General features: G+C 44.5%; 1 protein-coding gene across 2 annotated transcripts in view; it reads right to left on the bottom strand.

Annotated features, from left to right (window-relative positions):
* GAS7 (growth arrest specific 7) overlaps positions 1-16269 on the bottom strand; it is a 110337-nt gene that overhangs the window by 12451 nt on the left and 81617 nt on the right. For both annotated transcript variants that reach the window (XM_064467498.1, XM_064467499.1), the window contains exons 8-12: positions 12250-12324; positions 8934-9012; positions 5222-5350; positions 3104-3227; positions 634-713 (exon numbers count right to left, since the gene is read on the bottom strand). In XM_064467498.1, the coding sequence (XP_064323568.1) occupies positions 634-713; positions 3104-3227; positions 5222-5350; positions 8934-9012; positions 12250-12324 (487 nt within the window). The remainder of the gene's footprint in view (positions 1-633; positions 714-3103; positions 3228-5221; positions 5351-8933; positions 9013-12249; positions 12325-16269) is intronic.

The following is a 16269-nucleotide window of genomic DNA, read 5'->3' as shown; positions in this document are numbered from 1 at the left end:
CAATGGGAAAAATACATGCAAAAGACATTTCCTACTTCTGAAAGCAAGTGGCTGTTGTCCAAAAGGGCTCTAAGGAATGACATGAGGGAGGAGCCCAAAAGCCAAAGTACAGGTATTTCAAGGAATACAGCACATCAAAGCTCTAGCCTGGCATCTTGGTGACTAACCCCAAAGGTATACGCCCTTAGGGTGAATACTGTGAGCTGTGTTATCTACAGCGAAATAGAACGATAGGCAATTAAAGTGTGCCTCTTCTGAGCTGGCGACACTCGTGAAGAAATTGTAAAATCATAAAATACAAAAATTCATTAATGCATAAATGGATTCAGTGATTTACCACGTTTTTCCATGCCTTCCTTGTGCATTATGTCACCCTTCCTGGGGACAATTCCAGCGTTCTGGCCCCTAAGCAGCTCTGAACTGGTTTAATGCCTTCTGCAAAGACACAATTATTTCTTCCTTCCCCTAATGATATGAGTTTTTCTTAGAACTGAGAAGGGGAAATACAATGGGAGATTTATCACCCATTTTTTCCCATTGCTTTGCACAGTAGCTAGCTGTGAGCGAATCATGCCGCACGCTTTTACAATTTCGCAGTGCTATACATGTAAGATGCTGCACACAGTTACGTACCAGAGTGGTGGTCACCATTTCCTCAAACCACTTGGACTGGGCTTGGTTGTAAAGATCCACACAGCGCATCAGGTCGTCTCCTGAAAAGTTCATGATAGCAACACATTAGTCTTCTCCAGCCAGAGCGATGGAGCTTAGGGGGAAATCCCAGTTGAGGTTTTGCATACAGACCCACAGGGCTTGAAGGTCAGTCCTGGTGGAGCTGAAGGCAGAGATGTCACGTGGTATTTGTTAGGTGCAGCAAAATTTCAACAAAATGCATGCACTTGATGTGCGGTGAAAGATCAGGTGTTTGGCAGGAGAAAGAATGAGGGGGAAAGACAAGACTATAAAAGGAAAATATGAACATTAAGTAATATTTTACCAAATGCCCAGAACTATGAAAGCAAGTTACTCAAGTTTTAAAAAAAAAGGTCATAGACAGAATGTTATATCTGAAAAATAAAGTAATTAAAATAGGAAATCAATAATAACGAGTTATTAGGCTGCAGGGAAGCACTCTGTAGGTGAGACTGCATTCTGCTTAAAACAGGAGCAAAGCATAGGCTCAAGCTGTCTGAGGTCGAGGGACACTTATTTGCAACCTCAGCCCAGTTGCTCACTCATGCATTCTCCAGCCTCTAAGGATGCACGATTCCAGTTGAGCTCTGGCTTCCTCCTGTGTTCAGGGCAGTGACACAATAAGCCATGATTATTTCGATTTTTCCTTTGTTGCAGGACCCTGCTCTGACAGAGAGGGAAAGGTGGGTGGAGAATCTGGAAGGCATGTCTCAGAGGTCATTGCTTTCCAGCTAGTAAATTCTCTTTCTTCTTTAAATGAGGCTCAGTTATGCTTTCCCTAATGGTTTGATGCCTTAGTCCAGGGCTGAAATTCATCCTGTTCTTTTAGGTGCAAAAAGGTCTTTATGCATAAACCGGGGATGAATCAACCTTTAGGAGCAGTAGCCCACAGCCCAAACAAGTGGCAAAGACGTAAACGCACCTGGAAGTCTCTCATGGACTTAGACTTGGGGTGGCAACCAAACTCTGTGAGGAAACCATGACTCAGGGCGTGCAGCTTGGCAGTAGCTTACTGACCCAGATGGGGGATGCCTGGTCTGACACAACAAGTCCAAACTAATGGCCCCCGTGCTCCAGGAGGCTCCCTGGGAGCTATCTGACTTGGGGCTGTCGTCCACCCACACGGGTGAGTCTGACCCACTCTGCAGCCAGGAACGTGAAAGCCATGAAACACATGAACAACCCATGGGAGCAGAAAGCGAATCCACGCGTCAGTAACCAGTGGGCTCTGGTCTAGAGCTCTCTGGTCTGATTGTGGGCTTGCAGCACGCCGCGGGCACGCTGGCTGGGCCACTGGGCAGCACTGCCTGCGGGACGGGGCAAGTCCTCCCCTGCCACGCGTGTAACGGTGGCACAAAGTGGAGGAGAGGTACGGGGAGATTCACACCAAGCTCTGGGTCACTCTGATCTGACCTTCTGCTCTCCCCTGCTTGTTCAGTAAATATCTATTACAAACAATTTATGAGGACCCAAGAGAACAGAGAGGCTGTGAATTTGGAGATGGATAAGGAGCTTCTCTCACGGAGCCTCCCGTCGCTAACGTGGAACTTTTGTTTCCCCTCAAACAGCTGTCTGTACGCATGGTCATGCTGCGAACGGCTCTGCCCAGTTTCCTCAAAACCCAGACAGGCTGTCCTGAAGCTTTAAAAGCCTCAAAACTACGAAGGACCGCTCTGCCAAGAAAGGGACCTATGAAGGGATGAAACACGGAAGCCCCAGTTAAAACATATTTTCAGCAAAGGTACTAACAGAGCTGCACGTATCAGCTTTGCAGATCCCAAGAAAGACAGCTCCTGATGGATCTGGTAGAAGTGGTTTGAGCCTCTGTAAACCATGCATAGGCCACATCAAGTAGCTGTGTCCTCAGTACAGTATAGAACACTCTACTATATCCTCAATATCCTTTCAACAGAAATCACTTTAATCACTGAGTAGCAACGGAAAAAAACCCAAAAGTTCACTTTCAAGGAAAGAGACAGTAATAGGAAGCATAACAGGCACCTGCATAGTTGTGGGTGACTTTGATTTAGGAAAGAACCAAGGAAGGAACTACATTTTAAGGAATAAACATCCTCAGCTGAGCTTCTTTGAATCTGACTTTGAAAGTTTCACAAACATTCAGTTATCTCAGCACACTTTCACAAAGCAAAAAGACAATTCACCCTCCTTTTACTGTTCTTACTCCAATTATAAAAATGATCATTTTGTGACATCTGACTTGGAAAAACCGACCTTGTTTCTTCAGAGGGTTTAATACCGAACAGATTTGTAGCACAGTTCACTTTGACTTTGTAGCCACTGAATTAAAAACCAGGAAACATGTGGGTGGATGGGCAGTTGCATCCCATCTCGTTGATGCCATCTGTGGGGCTGCGCTCGTCTCCAGCCGCTGACAGACACAGGTACTCACCTGCCTGAGTGGACTTCCGTCTTGCCTTCTTGATTTCCTCTTCTGTCTTGTTGCTGAGCTTCACCTCTAGCTGCTGCGTTTTCATTTCCAGATCCTTCTGTCTCTCTGTCAAGGCTTTCCGGGCCTTGGAGTAATTAAAGAAGAGTCACATATTTTAGAGGAAAAGAGCTGCCAGCTGCTTTCAGCCATCTATGACTCCTTCACACAAGTATTTGTCAGTAATAAGTCAGGGACTCTGCATAAAACTGGGTCCTAACTGGGATTCAGGTTCTTAGGACACCGTGTGGTATTCAAAGAAGTGGCCTACGACCGTACAGAAGTTGCCACCACAAATCACAAAAGCATCTGGACTCCTCATAGGTTCTTAGAAAGGCACAGTACAAAAGGCATCATCAGATTTTCATGTTTCTCAGCAAATTTCTCACTGTTTCTGGAAGAAAGGGGAGATGGAGCTTCTTCTAAATGTTTTAAACAGCACCACCAAGACACCTCTTCCATCTGCTTTTCCTAGGATCTAAATTGTTGAAAGGTTTTCAAGATTTTACAAAAATTATTTTTAAGTACCTTTTGGATTCAGTATACACTTACCAGAATGTCCAACGACAGGAACTTTTAGACTTATTTCAAAAAAACTAATTCAGGTTCACAACAACAGCAGTTTCTACTGTAGAAATCAAGTACCTGAGACCTGGTTACAGCTGATTATTTAAATTACTTTACTTCAAAGCCCTCCAGGCTTTTAAAACCTGATTTATCAGTATTGTTACTGAACCTACACAGGCAAATTAGTAGCGTGACTTGACTTAACAAAGAAGCATCATTATTACCACATATGCATGCTGTCGCCTTATTTGCTGGGGTTGCCTAAATACATAAAATAAAACCAACTTGTTTTGCATGGACTAACAAAATAGGCAACTCTTGTTCTTTACCCAGTTATAGTGTTTAAAACTAAATTTGTATGATTATATTTTGTTAACACCTTGCAGTTTTCTACAGTCACAGCAGCCTGCAAGTGACATCGCTCTTGAGGCACTGCCTGAACTTTTTCCCTTTGCAGTTTTAAAGACCCTGTGCTTGGTTCAGCAGGTCACAAGAGGGAGCTGCAGAAAAGCAATCCAGTGAGAAGCGGCGCCTTCATCAGGCACGCTGCAGGCACGGCTTTTCTCTTTTTTTATTCCTTCTTCTCAAGGCTATCCTAATTCATTCTTTTCAATATCCCTACTGAGGACTGTGCTTCTTTGCAGATATGACTGTAAAGAATTTATTGTTTTGCAGAAAAATGCTTTCCCTGCAAACATACAGTCTAATAACCTTCTGCGTCCCGCAACAATTCTGTCCCTGAGCGAACTTTCTCATGCGTGCTCTCATCTTTAATGAAAGCCCCAACAACCTTCTGGGCTGACTGTGCAGGTACTTTCATTTCCAACATACACCCAGGGCAAATTGCACGAGGACACCGTGTGGCACCAGCGCCTCGGCAGCCGAGGCACAGGTATCCCGTTTCCTGCCAGCTGCTGCTAAGAGAGCACTTTCTGTGAGTGTAACGCTCCCTAAGTCATAACCTCAGCTGCCTACTGGATGTTCATGTTAAAACAGCCCCCAAGACTAGGGCGATGCTACGTTTGGGTTTTTCAGGTGAGGATCTTTGCTGTGAGGCGCGGACACAGAACTGGGAAAGAGCTTGTGACCTGCCGTGCCTTGGGCATCTGCATGAGAGGATACTGAGCCAGGCGCGCCCTTGGCCTGACCCTGCTGATGTTCTAGGGCAAGGCCTTTTTAAATTTTGAGGGCAATAGACGTGACTTCCAGACGCACACTAGGAGTATCTTCGTCAAATGTATTAGAAATCTATTGTCCCAAATTGGGAAGGGGAGCATGAAACAAAAAGCCAGTTCATCGCTAACGCGTTATCCTTGCCTGTAGCCTCCGGTTTCCCAAATCTCAGCTAAGCAGGGGCCACATCAGGGGCCTGGCAAAGCATAGCTAACAGCAGAAAGCACTCAGCAGAAACCTTTGTGTTTCTTTGTGGCAGAACAGAAGCTTTTCACGGGCAGCTGCTTTTCTGTCCAAAGCAGCAGTATCTCATGAACTCTCCGGTTTGTTCTCTGCTCCCACCTTTTCCACTGCTGTGTAGCGGCTGGCCAGATGCTTCCGTAAGTCTGCAATATGATGGTCACACTTCTTCATGTCTTTCTTAAAGTTCTCTCTGAAGTTGAGCAGGGGCTTCTCTACCTCGCTCTGAAGCTGGCAATGAAAACAAAGGAAGAAATGACGATGAGGAGCCAGGCAGTAATTCCTGGCTCTTCTGCTGAGTGGAGCTCAGGACAGAGAGGAAACAATACATAATACATGCGCTGCAGCCAAAGGCAATGTCAAACAGCAACATTTCTCTTCCCAGAGAGCTCCGCTCTGCAAAACTCAGCTCTTCACAGGACAGCTCTGTTAAAGGAATATTTACTGGAGGGAGCAAAAGGACAGAAATCTTGGTTTCCTCTCTCTCCATTAAATCATACCTCTCTTCTTACACGTAAGATCCAACTGGAGGCAATGTCCAGAGCACTACTTGAGGTACTCTGACTCTGGCCTAACTGATACCACTTGCTTAAAAAAACAAAGTACACAAGCGAAAGCTGCTACCCCTGACTGCAGTAAGGTGAGTCAGTGGACTGTGGTGACACGTCTGTGTTTCTTGTACAGTGGAAAAAGATCCAATAAGGGTATATTTTATTTATTTCTGTCAGGAATAAGGGAGCCTAAAGAGAAGTCCGAGTACGCAGCTGAAACTCTGTAAGTAGTGGGAAGAAACCACGGAAGTGAACTCAGGACAGATCCATCAAGACTGCACATGTGACTGATCTACAAGCAGGACTTGACAGTTGGTAATACTCAGCTCTGACAGAGTTTGTTGCCTATTGCTCTTTGCCCTTTTGATACAGTTTTGACATCCAGGAAATGTACTCTGAAGGGGTACAGACATTTCACCTCCCCAGAAGCAACCAAATACCTCTTTCCTAAGCCCCTCCTGCAGGGTGTTGGACTCCACCAATGCAATGGTGAGTTGGGTCCATAATCCCCTAACGTGGCCCACAGTGGAGCAGTATCAAACACCCCCTGAAAGCAAGTATTTTTGGCCTTTCTTCAGTGTTATTTTAATGGAGAAGGAAAGCTCATTCAAGCTCAGTACAGCCTTTTAATGGAGAGAGGCTACAAAGCCAGCCAAGGCCCTACAGCACACATCCTAGAGAGGTTAAGCAAGCCTAAGGCAGAGCTTATTTAGGCAGAAGAAGTCTGGCACAACAGTGATCTACTATGCACTACAGCTATCTGACGGTCAGCTGCAAGGGTGACAGAACCAAATTCTTCTTAGTAGGGCCAGGCCATGTCACAACAGGCAATTCAACTTTGGGAGGTTCAGGTTGAATGTAATTTTTAAAAAAAAAAAAATCACCAGAATGGTAGCTGGGCACTGGAACAGGCTGACCAGAGAGGTTATGAAATCTCTGTCCTTAGAGGTATTCAAGACTCTGCGAGGCAAAGATGTAGCTGACTTGATCCACTGTGGGTGATAGTCCTGCTCTGGCTGGGAGGCTGGACTAGAAAATTCTGGACAATATTTTTATGGCAGTCTCATCAGGATGTCCCCAGGCAAGCTAATAAAGCCGTGTTCACAACTCTGTGGTCCAGCACGGTTACACAAGCCCTCTCAAGAAGAGGGGTACAAGGAGAGAGCTGTGCTGGGACCATTGTCAATGTGCAATGAAAGAAGAACTGGAACAGAGAGAAGTTCAGGATGGCTTCAATGAACACCAGATGCAACATACTATAATTGATAGAGATGTCTGTGTCCAACTGAGTTTGAAGTAGCTGAGCAGTCTGCATGCTCTTCAGACTGCTCCATTAATAAATGGATTAACCTGGGTAAATGACCCAACAGGAATCAATCATCCTCAGTGGAAGAGGCGGCAATGTGACTCATCTGACATAAGAGGCATTGCTGTGAAATCCCCAGGGACAGGGACAGGAGGGCATTCCACTAGTAGCTCTACTTGCCTAGTAGAAAGTAAAGATATTTGTTTATTTCACATGGTTTATAAGGGGACGAGAAATTCTGAGATGCTCATGAAGACGGGAAACGCAGCACCAGGACGCTCAAAATGCCAACGAGGCAACTGCTTTCTCCAGTTTTGCATTTCTGGGAATCAAAAAGGCAGACTTCTCAGTGAAGGCAGTCATCTTTCCTCTAGCATCATTATCCTGCTTGAACTTCCATGTTGCAAGAGGAACCATAAGCTATCAAAATAGACTTACATGTGAATGACGCAGGCTTTTAAGTGTTGCACTATAGTTGCAATAGTTATTGTTTTTTCCTTTATTTTTTTACTAGAAGATCTTGCTAAAAGAATTTCAAATGCATGCAACAGATGAAAAAATCCATAAACTACTTTCCTAAGGTGAAGAGATTTAAAGCACCAGTGTATACATACAACTCTGCCACTTACCCATCACTGAATGGGTGAGATGGGACAGAGAACTTGAAACGTCAAGGAGTTTACTAAAACAAGTTATCAGGTATAGGACAGAGACCCTGTGTCTCCGTACCAGTACGGTAGAGACTTAGGCAGGAAAACACAGGCATAGGGTTAATCGTAGTGTCAGATGCTCATGACCCCCCATGCAACAGTGCCATGGAGGACTGTCACGGGAGCTGTTCAGTGTCTTCATGGCTGGTGTTTATGTTTGAACCCCCTTTGTGTGCTCTGTGCTCTACTGGCTGCTTGTGCCAGCACCGCCTGATTTCATTTGGCTATCAATGAGGAATAGAAATACTTCTAAGAATAACTTCTCTGAAAGTAATAGGAATAATCAATACATTTAAAAGCATATTCTTTTACTAAAAGAAAGCCAGAACTAGGAACTCCCAAAGCAGGTATGGGAACAGCGGGGAGAGTTCAGCGGATGATACAGGAGTTTCTGTGCAGGGCTTAAGGAAAAGTAAAATAATGAGAGAGTCCCTATGCACTGCCTGCCTGCCTGCAAACACCACTCCGGGTGCATTTCTTCCTCTTCGAAAACAATACAGGAAAACAAGGGGGAGCAAAAAGTATTTCACTAATTACAGCCCTGAAGTAGAAGTTTGAACAGAGCAGTGGGTTACCAAGGCAGCGGCTGGTTGCCTGAGTAACCTCTGCATAATCGCTTACAAACAGTTCAGAGGTATAATTTTCCTCCAGAACATGGCTATTGTGCTGAGATATCTGCCACTGTATTGAACTCGATCACCCACAGAGGTTAACATAATGTAACAGGGTGCAAGAGTATGTCACATGTGGTGGAAAAAACCAGATAAACACCATAATTTGTACAAAGAAACCTCTGTTGGCACCACTTGAGAGAAGATCCAAAAATAACACGAAATTCCCAGCGCACTTTTCAGAAAGGCTAACGATATGAAGAAGTCAGAGTCCTGGTTCTCTTCGTTTCAGACAGATACGGTAGGTTCTTGTTGAGAAGCCAAATATTATTTTTTTATCTCTTTCTGTACAAGCTCTACGTGAATTTACTTAAAGAGGCTGGAACTTAAAGCATCTAGGTGAATAACCTCTACAATCAGTTTTCTTTTTTTCTTATGAAAAATTAGGGCTAGATGTGTTTTAACTTATTCATCAGGTACATTAAATAAACTATGATTTTGGCAGGAAGAATGGACAGGGTTTCAGTAAGCTTGTTCACCAGGTCATTAATCCTTCTAAATTTGTACCATATGCACTGAAGGAAGATCCACATCAGTTACAGGGCAAAAATCTTTGCAAAAGAAAGAACTATTTACCTTAGAAGAAAATTTGAGATGAACCTCTGCTTCATCAGCTAGACTCTTCTTTAGCTGAGCCCAAGCCTCTCCTAGTGTGCTGAAAGAACCGAGAGCAACAGTGATCAATGCCCCGTCTTCTGCACACCCTCCAAGCGAGACCTGTCAGATGGTGTCACACAGATAAGGCACAACACTTTGCAACGTATCATGCCCAGCAGAAACACGGAAATGGGATAGCAGAAATCTGGGAAGATAACCAACCCCTGTGACCAGGGCTGAATTACATTGCATTGTACATAGTGAATCTTTGAAAACACTGCTTATAATGATCTCCAGTTGCAGAATTGACACAGTCTCCATAAGCAAGATATTTCCATTTCTTATCCTTACCAAAACAATGTTTTTCTTTTCTAATCCTTAAAATAAATCTTCACCAATGCTGTTTTCCCATTGTCTCTTCTACTTTACCCCCTACCTTTGGTGAACTGATTATTCTACTTCTCCTCAGAGAAGCCTTTCAGTATTTGAAAATCACCATGTCTTTTCTCCACCTTCTTTTTCATTCAGACAAATTATTTTCTAGATGATGGCAGTTTAGGTACGCTCCTCTAGACCCTCTCCAACAATCTAGCTTCCTCTTACTGAGTCATAACTAAAACTACATAGTCTTTCTGCAGAGGTCTTTCAGTTGCTAAACTGGTAACATTATTTTGTATCAGATACTTTCTTCTCCATATCTCGGTATGACTGCTTTTTTAGACAACAGCGTTAAGTTGTTGATGAATAAGCTTGTGATTCACTATAGCCAGATCCTTCTCCCACAGACTGTTATGTAACTGTATCTTTCACATCCTGTGAAAGTATAAAACGTGGTACTTTGTCCTCATTGAAATGCATCTTAATTTTTTTCAGTTCACTTCTCTAGTTTAACAAAATAATTTTGAATTGCCATCTTCTCTTCGAATCATACACACCACCTCTCCTAGCCTTCTCTAATCTCTGATTACAGTAAGCCCATTATTTATTCTATCATAAGTCATTAACAAAAACACTGAAAAAAATCTGGACCTGGAACAAACCTTACGGGATCTCGCTCCATAGCTACTTTCTGCACTTTTTGTAAGTAGCAGGTATGATTTCTTACCTAGTTTTGTACCTTAGGCTTTATTTAGGCCATGTTTCTCTTGCCTGCCTACAAGAATCTCCCATTGCAAAAAGCTGCACATAAGAGCTCTGATGCTCACTTCACTGGAGGAATTTGGGTCGGTCTGACATTGTTCTATATGCATCCACAATAATTGCTCATCAGCTTAGTTTTCCGCTGAGTGCTTCTAGAAAGCTTGATGGCTTATTCTTCCGCTTTGCACAGGTTATATAAAGCTGACTGATCTACAACTGCCCAGCTCCTTCTCTCTCTCCCCCACCCCCTTTTCAAAAACGGTCATATTTGTCTCTTCCTGGTAGCCTGAAAAATTGCCTGTCATCTGCAATTTCAAATTACTGACCTGTAATCTCTGATGTTGCTCCAATGAGTTGAGTCCTCAAGTATGGTGTTCATCACAGCTGAACAACCTGAGATGGCTTCACCTACATAAGTGCTCCCAACTCTTCTCCTTCCTAGTCCCACCCTGAGGTCCCCTCCCACTGTCCAGTTCTCACTGGTACTATTTTATCTGACCTATTTAAGTAAAGAAGGCATTTCAGTCTGCTAACCATAGCATCTTCTGCATCTTTGTGGTTGGATGTCCAACCACAATGACTGAAATGACCAGGGATTGTATCATCTCCTGTGTAGGTGCAGCACTGCATTCACAGAAACTTGGACAGAACCATCCCGATACCACAAATCAGTCCCATCTCGTCACTCTTGTGTCCCACTCAGGTACATGATGATGGGTCTTCTTACCACTAGAGGAGGGCAGAGGACCCTGGAGGGACAGCCCATGCCTTTGTCAATTCCACAGACAGCTGGACAGCAAAGCTGGAAAATGCTCTGTGGAGAATTAAACCAGCGGTGGTACCTGGTGTGTTCACAGAGCAGTTCGTGGGGTTCCCCAATTCACACCTTCTGAGAAATGAGAGGAAGGCCCTGGCAAGTGTGTTAGGCTGCAGTCCTACTTTTGGCTCCTTCAAATCCTCCTGTGGACTGCTCTTCCTCCCTTGCTTTTTTAAATGGATTCTTCCCTTTCCTGGGCCTCACAAATAACCAGGATCTTCTCATTAGCCTCTTCCTGGTCCTAGCCATTTTGGCCACCACAGCACCTTTCATACCCTCCTCTTGCCACCTCTCCAGGCAGAGCACCACCGAGCAGTGCTCCTAGCTCCCTGCACTCTGCTCCGTGTCCCCTCCAGTTCCCTACTTCAACATTTACGCTTCAGTCCTCATCCCCTCTCTTTTCATCTACTTTCCTCCAGTTTCCTTCCCCTTCATTTTTTCAGGCATTCCTGCTTCTCCTGTTGGGGGTAGGAGAAAGTGGGAGGAGGATGTGGAAGAAAGCTGGTTTAGCTTTACTAGGAGCAGGTTAACACCCACCCCTAAAGGGGAAAGAAGAACAGAAACCACCACCAATGTAGGTGCCTAGAGAAGTAACAGCCTAGTTAGCCTCTTGCAATTTCTGTCCTTGCCTACTGGAAGCTGAGTGAACATGTTGTGGTGCTTCACTACCAGGAGAAACATACTGTGTCACAACTAGGGTGAGGACGGTCATCTCCAACCTTGGCTTTCAGTGCTTAGAGGGTTTGTGTTGGAACAGGTAAAGCTAACAAATTCTAATCCTTTAGGAGTGGTGTCTTTTCATTAGTACCAAAGAACTGCAATCTGCTCTGAGGTGCATTGCCCAATACCTTCTTAATAACTTCCAAAGTGTGAACATGCTGTAAATAAGGGACAACCTGCTGCTTTTCTTGGAGGGCTAGACCCAAGATGAGGAGAGATGACTTCTTCCTCCCTCTGACTGCACTGCTCCAATGCTACTGGCCTGACCGTACGCATCTACTATCAGCAGTGCACATATTCTGTATATTCTTCCATATTCAAAGTAATTTAGTGCTTCTACATGCTAATCCCCAAAGGAACTAGTGCTGGCTAGAGCAAGGGTAGCATAAACACGTTCTTGGAATTGCAAGGTTTTATGCAGATATTCCTAAAAACTTACCATCTTCAGAAGAAAAATATTCCAAAGCAATTCTAGCTTCCTCAACACACCCAGGACGCCAAGCTAAATAAACCTCTACTCAATGGGAGAACTCAGGAAAAATACATGTACCTGTGTGGGAGGAATGCCTTTTATGTTAAAATTCTTGTCTTCTGCAAAAGTCACAGAGAAACACTTACCCTTCTTCCTGAGCAGCCAAGGAATTCTGAGACAGTTTGGACAGGTTCTTAGCATATTCCTCCTCAATCTTTATCCTACACACACATACACACACACAGAGAGAAAATAAAAAGACAGCAGCAAGTAAGCTTTTAGGCAGAAACCCACACACATAATTTAAAGAAATTCTCTGCATTTTAACAGATCTTGCCACAGAATTTTTCCTTTCAGTTTCCAGGGCTTGGCAGTGCCAGTTTCAGGATCCATCTCTCCCCTCCATATGCTAAAAATGCAATGGCAAGAGCAGGGATATATGGAGAATAGCATGTGCAACAAAATTAGAAGAAAAAGCTACAGTTCTGGAGAGCAAATAACAAGGACAAAGTGTTTCTACTGTGCAACACAGAGTGTCTGCAAAACTGGGCTCCCTTGAGAGGCATGAGTTTCAGATTGCTGCTAAACGTGAGGTCGCACATCCTCGAAGTGAAGATGAAGGAGTGCAGCGATACAGGAGAAATCCAAATGAGGTTTGGGGTGCTGGAATGCACCTTCCTCAGGAACACAAGTGCTTCCTGCCCCTGTTACAGACAACGAAGCTGGTGAAGGTGTGGCAGGGGCTTCTGTCACCAGCACACGGCGGTGCAGCCCCTGCCCTTCACCCGCCCCACCCGCTGCCCTGTCCTTCTCTCTGTTCACTCAGCAGCACCACAGCAGAAACAGGACCCGAGCCTGCCAGCGGCAGGGGTGCACAAGGGGAAGCTGTTGGCACACAACCACTACAGCAGTGGCTGCGGGGAGAAGAACAAGTGTGGCTGTTGAGCGAGGAGATGAGGGTAAATGCTGATTGCACAGCAGGGAGGGAAGGAGCAGCTGCTGGTTCAGAGATGACATGGATCATGCCTGAAACCCGCCTCCAGCTCCCGAGTTCTTCTCCTAGTGAAACCTTTGCAAGGTATATGTGACCCCAACTAGGACAAACAACCAGCTATTCACTGGTTTTCAAACCAACTCCCAGAGAGAGCTGAGTGGCATCCAGGTGGAGCAAGTCCTGAGTCTGTGCTAACTATGTACAAGCAGAGGAGAAACCTGGCTGGAAATCCATCTCCTTCCAGCGAGAAGGCAGAGGTGGGATACTCTTGGCGTGCCTGTTGGCGGTAGCTTATTGAGCAGGCGCTGTTACGTGTGGCACGTTCGAGACAAAAGGGGTTCCTTGAGACAACTAAGAGGGGTTTGATGTTCTGGGCTGCTGAAAATATGCTCTGGATGTCACTCCGTGGGGTGCAGCTGGCTGAGGCCCAAGGTGAAACCCAGCTCAGTATGGCACACTAGAACTACAGACCTCGCCCAGCATGTGGGGGTCCTCTTCCCCACTTCCTGGGAGAACAAGACCACCCAGCTCCCCACGCCTGCTGTAGCGAGACCAACACACACAGCTGCCCAGCACCAAAGGCTACACTGTGGTTAGGTCCTCGCTATGAAAAGGGCTTTATCCAGGCACATTTCACCTGACCTCCTCTAAATGCCTACTTTAGGATGAGACTAATCTTGTCTCAGAAGCGACAGTTTCTACGACTGGAAAGGGAGCAGCATAGGTCAGCTATAATGAAGATGCAAATGTCTAAATGTAGCTGAGATAAATACCTAAGTATCCAGCCCAAAGCCAGGGCTCACTGCTTCTGCCTTATTTACTAGGAGTTCCCAACCAAAGCTTTAGCCTACAACCTTCACCGCGCAACTTTATTCCTCCTGGGTTTTGGCTTAAGGATGCCTTTGAGTGATTTACTTGTGGATGGCAGGTGTGCAAAGGTGCTATCTGATCTGCTGGCTGTTCTGAGCTGCCCATACAGACAGTCCCACACAGAACCTGTGTCTCTGTCCGTCATCTCATGAACAGAGGAATAACAGGTCTTCCATCATAAAGGTGTGCTGTAAAAATGATGAGTTGAAAACCCTGTGAAGTTCTTGATACTGCTGTAGCTGGGAGAGTATTGAATACAACAAGACAAAAGGAAGCCTCATGATTTTCACAATCACACATAAGACACGCTATTTAGGCTGCCATCAGTGCCTGTCCTAAGTGTGGCACCCTAGCTGCAAGGCCACTGGCTTCAATGGAAGCCGTCCTCACCAGTCCCACCTTTGGCCCAGGCTCTGGGATTTCAAGTGTTACTTGTACTGCAGGTGGATGGCACTGCTAATAGTGCAGACTGCCTTGGCAAGCTCGAATAACAATAAAACAGTGAACCGGTTATTGCTTAAGAGCCCCAATTATAAGACATAAATTGTTCCACTGGTGTTCTGTCATCATCTGTGGCCAAAACACCTTGAACACCTCAAAAGAGGCTAGAAACCAAGATGAAGATATACCTCAAAGAGTGAAAAAATATATGCCTCCTGGCCCCGGCCTATATAAACACCCAGCAAACTCTGGATCGTGCTGCCTGTGAAACGCCAACACACCGGTACACGAGGACTCCTGAGCCTTGTGAGCCTACCTCCAGAAATCCCAGTGTCTCTTTCACAGCTACTCCAGCTTCACACTGGAAAACCCCTAAGCTTCTTGTTTCGACTAACTTGCCTGAAAACTTTCAGAATTTCGCTCCCTGTGTAGTCAGAAGCATTACAGATTATAAGTGCATTTTGACCCATACTGTCTTGACTTTATTAGTTCTAGTTGCTCTTTGGATGTTTATTCCCTGCTCTCTTACGCTTCTTTTTTTTAAATAAAGTACTTTGTGTGCCACACTCAAACAGTTTCAGTCATGCCATGTTATAATGGATGAAGAAGACAGCTACAAAGGGAGGCAAAGATGATCTGATGTGTCTACCATGCAAAAAGGAGCTAAATAGATTAAGACAACACAGGGAACATGGGGAAAAAGTGATAGAGGATATTTGACAGACATCTACACAACTGTCACTGCGTGAAGACGGTGACTATGAGTCTTTTTACACTATTTCTTCAGATTAGGAGGCCACAATGAAATGATGACAACAGGAACATAATTCCTTTCCCTGTAGTGCATAAACTGCAGAAATCTGCTACAAATTGTTGCACAGGTTGAAAATATAAAAAGACTCAAACAGATTAGACAAACAGTGGAAGATGTTTACAAGCATCTGCTGAACATGGGAGACTTAAGGCAAACTCTGGCTCTGGAAATCCTCAGATTCTGCTTACTGGAAGCTGGGAGGACAGAGACCTCCATGCTCTTTTCTTCTTATGCAATCAGTATTGCCATGGTCAGATTAAAGTCAGTGGGCTAGACAGACCTTCATCAGACTCTCTACAGCTGTTCTCCTGCTTGTGTTTCTTTTCATGTAGTAAATAACCTGCTATTTATTTTAAATTTTCTAAGCACAGCCCAGCTCAATTAAAAAGCGAGTGGCCAAAAGCTTAACAGTGCTCCTTTGCTAATAAAAATCGTACTTATACTTGGAGAAACTGATGCTATTCAGGGCAGCGTGCAGGTTTTCTTGGCTGTTTTGGAGTGCTTACTTGAATGCAAATGCTGGACCATATTTTCCCTTTTGACTTTAAATAATTCTTTCCTTCTTTCACACTCACGTCCTTGATCTTTCAGTTCAGTCAATTTACTAGTTATTTTCCTCTCTTTCTTGAGGTCTGTCTTATTAAAATTCAAAGTCTGTATTATAACCCTACCTTTGTCAACAAGAATGGAATGAACACATAATTGCTCACTCTAAGACTGCTGTTTACAAGTAGCTCCTCTAAAAGCTTTAGTTTATCTACTTGACACACTAAATTTAAGTCAGTTGTTGGTTATTTGATGAAGAAATTGAGTTACCATGTCTCATCCTGGCTTCCTATCTAACGCTATTTTTAACTGCCTGAACCTCACCTCCAGAAGGCTGGTTCTACAGATGGAGAGAATTCGTTTGGACATGAAAACCTCTCATTAAATATGGTCTTGTATCCCCTGAGCCACCTGATGGTCATCAAGAAAATCTTATCAGTACTTCTTCTCTCTTAGCTGGGAATGTAAAGGTTCCCCTGATGGCCCGAGCTCTCATTTCCA

Source organism: Phalacrocorax carbo, chromosome 16 (assembly GCF_963921805.1).
Source record: "Phalacrocorax carbo chromosome 16, bPhaCar2.1, whole genome shotgun sequence".
NCBI classification, from domain to species: domain Eukaryota; kingdom Metazoa; phylum Chordata; class Aves; order Suliformes; family Phalacrocoracidae; genus Phalacrocorax; species Phalacrocorax carbo.
This window is presented reverse-complemented; position numbering and strand designations above follow the sequence as displayed.